The sequence below is a fragment of the Sceloporus undulatus genome, chromosome 1, assembly GCF_019175285.1.
Source record: "Sceloporus undulatus isolate JIND9_A2432 ecotype Alabama chromosome 1, SceUnd_v1.1, whole genome shotgun sequence".
NCBI lineage: Eukaryota > Metazoa > Chordata > Lepidosauria > Squamata > Phrynosomatidae > Sceloporus > Sceloporus undulatus.
Genome location: NC_056522.1, coordinates 117,156,733 through 117,162,732, shown reverse-complemented (window position 1 = coordinate 117,162,732; position 6,000 = coordinate 117,156,733). Strand labels below are relative to the sequence as shown.

The 6,000-nt window shown below is 38.7% G+C and overlaps 1 protein-coding gene across 2 annotated transcripts in view; it reads right to left on the bottom strand.

Annotated features, from left to right (window-relative positions):
* Window positions 1-2,239: 2,239 nt before the first annotated feature.
* FAXC (failed axon connections homolog, metaxin like GST domain containing) overlaps window positions 2,240-6,000 on the bottom strand; it is a 47,399-nt gene continuing 43,638 nt past the window's right edge. The window contains exons 6-7 of one of the 2 annotated variants that reach the window (XR_006101605.1): window positions 4,304-5,191; window positions 2,240-3,566 (exon numbers count right to left, since the gene is read on the bottom strand). Coding sequence is in view for 1 of the 2 variants with exons in the window: in XM_042446941.1 (XP_042302875.1) it covers window positions 4,905-5,191 (287 nt within the window). In the remaining variant the exon portion in view is untranslated. Of the gene's footprint in view, window positions 5,192-6,000 lie in introns of both variants that reach the window. The other variant, XM_042446941.1, reaches the window with a different exon arrangement.

Here is a 6,000-nt window from a genome sequence, read left to right as displayed (position 1 = left end):
TTAAATAAGTTGGGGATAAAGGGGGAAAGTAGGTAGAGAAAACAGCATCCTGGATGTTTTAGAAGCACCTGAAAAAGTGAGATGACAGAGGATTAATTGGGATTCTCTGTATCAAATCAGGACATTTGGAGGGTATGCAATTTATCAATGATTAATTTTTAACAACAAAAGGAGGAGACAATCATACCAGAGTCTATTTTCTAAGGGAAATACGCTATAATTGCTATAACAGTATGCTATAATTTTAGAGGTCTGATAATCTGCTGCTTTAATAGGCATGAACCCAAAATTCATGGATGGAGATTGTTAGGAGAAGGGAGATACCACTATCCCGTAACATGTTTAAAGACATAGGGATTCAAACCCAGACTTTTAAAAATTAAATACTCAAAGCCCTGGAGGTTCAGGGGAGGTTCAGACAACAAATTAGTCCTTTTGTGGAGGGGGGGGGAGGAATGCTGAGCAAAGTTCCATCAGGACAGAACTTGATGCTCCATCTTTGCATGCAACTTCTCAACTGTTGTCCATGGGGCTGCCTTATGCTAGTGTTGAAACAATTATACTAGCCCTAATCTATTTTCAGGTATAAGTCAAGAGTGCTAGTACTGACATGTACTTCCCTAAATAGTATAGAACAGATCAAAGCAAACTGGTTCCCAATTAGCAAGGGCGTCAGACAAGGCTGCCATCTATCACCTTATCTGTTCACCTTCTATGCAGAAAATATCATATGAAAAGCCAGTTTTGACTCAGAAGGAGGAGGATTGAAGATAAGAGAAAGGAACTTCAACCATCTAAGATATGTGGACAACACCATCCTACTAGTGGAGAGCATTACTGACTTGGAACAATTACTAAGGAAAGTTAAATAAGAAAGTGCAAAGGCAGGCTTGCTGCTGAACATAAAGGAAACAAAAATAATGACCACAGAGGATTTACATAAATTCAACACAGATAACAAGGAAATTGAAATAATTAAATATTTCCTATACCTTGGATCAAACAGAGATCAGAATGGAGACTGCACTCAATAAATCAGAAGACTAGGAATGGGAAGGGCAGCTAGGAAAGAACTAGACAAGATGTTAAATTGTAAAGATATGCAACTGAACACTAAAGTCAGAATCGTCCAAGCAATGGTATTCCCGATCACCCTGCATGGATGTGAGAGCTGGACAGTGAAGAAAACAAAAAGATCAACTCATATGAGATGTGGTGCTGGATAAAAGTGCTGAAGAGACTTGATAGCCAAAAAGACAAACATTTCAGTTCTAGAACAGATCAAGCCTGAACTCTCCCTGGAAACCAAGATGATGAAACTGAGGTTGTTGTACTTTGGTCACATCTTGAGAAATTCATTAAAAAAGATAATAATGCTAGGAAACATAGAAGGCAGTAGAAAGAGATGAAGACTGCATGCCGGATGGCTAGAGTCAATCAGGGGGTCATGGACCTGAAGCTGCAGGATCTCCACAGAACAGTAATGAACAGGGGGGCTTGGAAATGTATCATTCAGAGAGTCATCCTAAGTCAAGGTTGACTCAAAGGCAGTTAACAACAACAACCAGAGCAGAGCCACTATAACTGTTTTTAAGGTGGAGGGGCTCAACATTAGCAAGCAGCTCATTATTAATTTTGACTATCTGCAAGTATGTTTTTACAAAACGATGAAAACACAGTACATTCCATTAAAACATTTACAATCATTATCCTCCTTCTCCAACAGACGGTGGTAACAATCTGAGTACTATGCAAGCTATAGCAAAATAATGATCATTTAGTACACTTCTGTTTGATAATTACTGAAGAGGCTCAACTACAAAGGAATCTTGGTGATCAATTTTGACTGATAGTTTTGAGGAGGCTCAGTGCCGCCAGCCAAGGTCAAAGAGAGCTTGAGTGACCTCCCTGCCCTCGCCCCTGTTCTGGGGTTCATGGTTCAAAGTCTATTTTATCTAACTTATACTGTACTTGCCCATGTATTACAGAATTACAATATTATGATTCCAATTTAACTGACATGGGCTGCATCATATGTAATCCCAGAATTCATATTTTGATGAGGCACTAAAGGAGCATTGTGACTGAGGACTCTAATTATCCCTCCCTAGACTGCCAGTTCCTGAAATCCGTATCATTTGGCAATGGCAGTTAAAGTGGAATTGTAGCACTATACCTGTGTCATGTTAAAGACCCCTGGTCCAACTGCTGTCAGACAGAGAGGGATTTGGGGTTTTGTTTTGTTTTGTTTGTTTGTTTGTTTTGTTATACTGATACCCTGCCCCTGCAATTTTCTTCCCCAGAAAAACACTCAAGCTTTTTCAGCAAGATATCAAAGGCTTTTTTATTTCCCAGGCCTTTTAGATTTCACTCAGTAAACCAGATTTTTTTCTTCTGGTTAAACTGATAAGAATGATATCATGTCTGTTTGTCTATCCTAATATAGGTCAAAAAGAGTTCATATGGATATCTAAGCCATTCTAGTAATATTTAGGTTTTTTGACAAGAAGAATGCTCACTGACTCAATCATTCCAATAGATAGATAGATCATAGATAAGATACATTCAGTCTTGTCTCAGTTTGGAAAGTTGCAATAATTTGGAGCAAAAGAAAAGGACAATCATATTCCTTCAGCTCACTTGACTTAAGGCCTCAGATGAGCTCTATCACCAAGTCAGAAGGTCACAGGCAAGGCACAAGAGATCCCTACTGTTTCTACCAACCTCTCTATCTTTTTGGGCAGATTTTGTACTTGTACAAGCAAAACAGAGGTCTTGTTAACCTCAAATTTACAGTATGCTTTGATTTTTTGCTCATAAGAGATATCATCTGAGCACTGGGACACTTATAAACATACCCTGTGATTAGATTTCTATGGTTCTGAAATCAGTTACAGTTCACACAGTATTCTTCAAAAGAGGACACGGGTAATAGAATGATTAAGAAAACCCCAGAAACCAAATATTCCCTCAACAACACGATAAAATTGCTGAAAGGCCCTTATCAGTTTAGTAGTACTGTTCTCAGCACGGCATGCAACAGCTGTGCAGATAAGATGAGATTATAAACCAGATTCATTATACAGAAAAAAAGAAGAAGGTTACAATAGCAAACTTTGGTTAAACACATTTTCAAGCTGCTAGCAGTCAAAATTATCCTGCCGCAGAATTTAACTGGTGCCTTTTAGCATAGAGGAGGGGGGTATAAGATAAATAACGTCAGTAACATTAATTAAATGTTATTCTACAACAAGTTACATTATCACAACTTGGAAATGTTGCAGTCCAAAATTCCAAGAGCAAGAGCCCCCAAAACCAATATTTCAAAGCTCTGGATTTGTTGAAGATAAGCATCCCTTTCAACATGTGTCATGTGCATCCCCTTGATTAATCATAACTAACCCCAACATACCCTTTCAGGTAAGATCCTTAAGCAAAGAAAGAGATCAGCTCCCAGTAGATATGAGTCCTAGAAGCACCTTTCCTTTTCAAAATATAAATTCAGCACTGCTTGCACTGTTGTGTAACAAAATCAGTGAGCTTTTCAATCCAACCTTTGTAGCATTCTGCAAAGTTATGGAAGAAAAAAGTAAAAACTTATTTAAAATATGTTTTGGATTGGAAAAACTACTTTTCTTACAACAACTTTCTGCATCCCCAGTAGGATTCCAAGTGCTGTTATTAAAAAGTAACTTTATCAAGCTTTGATGCAATTGTATCTTACAAAGATTTATGTTCTATGCTTCATTTAATCAGTGGACAAACTCTCTTGTGCAGCTTACTAGACACTAGCAGAAAGCCTGACATTATTATAGCTTGGGATAAGTGTGAGTATGTGTGTGCACATGTGCAAGTGCACACACATGTGCAAGAAAACCTATATATTGGAAGGACAAGAGAGAGAAGACACAGGTCACTGCAGGAAGTATGAAAGAAGCCACCCCATTTCAGTGGTATAATAGGGAGCAAACTTTATATGTAACAGATTTAACTATTGGGGTGGAAGCTAAAACATTTCCTATCTCCTGATGGCCCCAATCAATCTAAACATTGAAAATCACGTCTCCTTTTCAATTCATTATTTCAACTGCACAACTGGATCCTAGATTCAGTTTCTTGGTCACCCCATTATGTGTCAGCAGACTTTATAAACAGGCTAAATATCAAATTTGGTGCACTGTCACTTTTAAAAAATATTTCCAAAATAAGTTAAACATTTTTATATACATTTATCAGATCACATCAAGCAATGGCTGAATTCTGAATAGGCACACGGACATACACACACACCAAAAAACCTCACCCTAGTGTTTTTTAATCATTGTTGGCTCTTTCTCCATGAAACTGGAGGCTATATGTTTCTCAAACCTTCTCCATACACAAAAAGCAAACAGTCACTTGCCACACCCAGAGTGTGAAAATACATGGAGGGAAAGAAAATTTTGTAATTCCTTGGTGTTTTGAGCACATCTGAGCAGTTCTGTCTTGTATGAGCCTAAGGACTGCACTCTTTTTTTAGTTTTCTTCAGTCTGTTTCTGGGAAGATGGAGGACATCACTCTTCAACTAGCCATCTTCATAACGTTCCTCTCCATCTCACTATCTTCACCATTATCGTAATCTTCTTTTAATGCAAAACCCCATTCTCCTACCCCCATTACCTTCCTTGTCAACTTTTCTCCAGCTTCTTGAGTGGAATTAAAAATTGTCTATCTAGGATCCATTGGAATGCTTCCCCAAAACAAAAAAACACTGAAAAGGTCCAGATAGCACATGAAAACAGTATCAGGAACAAGTGTCTCTCTCCACACATCTCGTGCCTCTTTTGAACCTGACGCAGTTGACATGATCCCCAAAAGGCAACGGTGTTTCTGACACAAGATGGAGAAATCTCTCTCAGACACATCATTTGCATTGTTCATGGTCTGTGTAGTCATCCATGTCCACATCAGAATCAAAGAGGGAATGTCCCGTGTAATCAGTATCAGGGGTTCGGGAAAAACTGTTCTCAGTTCCTTCATCATCAAATGTTTCTGTCCTTGAGTAAAAGCTGAAGTCCTGCAAAGGTTGTGTCTTACTTGCTTCACTGCTTTCTTCCGACTCATACAAAGTGTTGTCATCATCATGGTGCCACTCTGGCCAAAATTTCCTCCTTATTCTCTCACAGTACATAGCAAGATTAATCAATTCTCCTGGAAAAGATGAAGAGGATGTTTGGGAGGAGAGAATGGCATAACATGGTTACCAAAACTGTGAATTCTCTTACTGCTGTAAAAGGGAGAATACTAGCAGATTCTCTGCATTAACAAAGTGAAATTTTCATATCCAGAAATTTCCAGATATCAGATGGTGGAGACAATTATCTGGATAAGGCTATTATAAAATACTTCATGAGGCACCAGGCCATAACTTATCCAGATAGAATATCCAGATGTATGAACGACTGGCCTGATATGACATGAAAATGAGAGCTGGCATTCTGTACTGTAGTTACAGATTTGTAACCTAACATTTCAGAACTGTAACCTCTGCATATTCATGAACCCTATGTAGTCATGATGGTGGCATTATTGCTGAAATCATAAATGTGCTCCCAAACCTCCTTTACCAGACTGTAGCTGCACCAAGAGTTGGAGATCTGTTCAACTGGTGATCAAGGCACAAGATGACATTTCCACCTCCATCCCAATAGCAAGCAAGGTTGCAATAACGAATTTCAATAGAAGTCCTGCTTGATTGTCACACCTTCAGTCACTGGTGGAAGTGGAATAGAAATGTGATCCTCCTGCACCTTGATTGACAGCTTAACAGTCCTCCATCTCTTGATGTGTTTGCTGCCTCATAAAGTAGTTTTGGGGGATCAGGCCAAAAGACATTGCTCAGTAACACATTCATAACCTATTAGACAATGTAGAAAATGGGCCTGGCTTCTTAAAGATAATGTGTTGTAGCAGTTATAATACTGGGAGTGGAAACTTAAAGATCCAGATCACCACAAAGT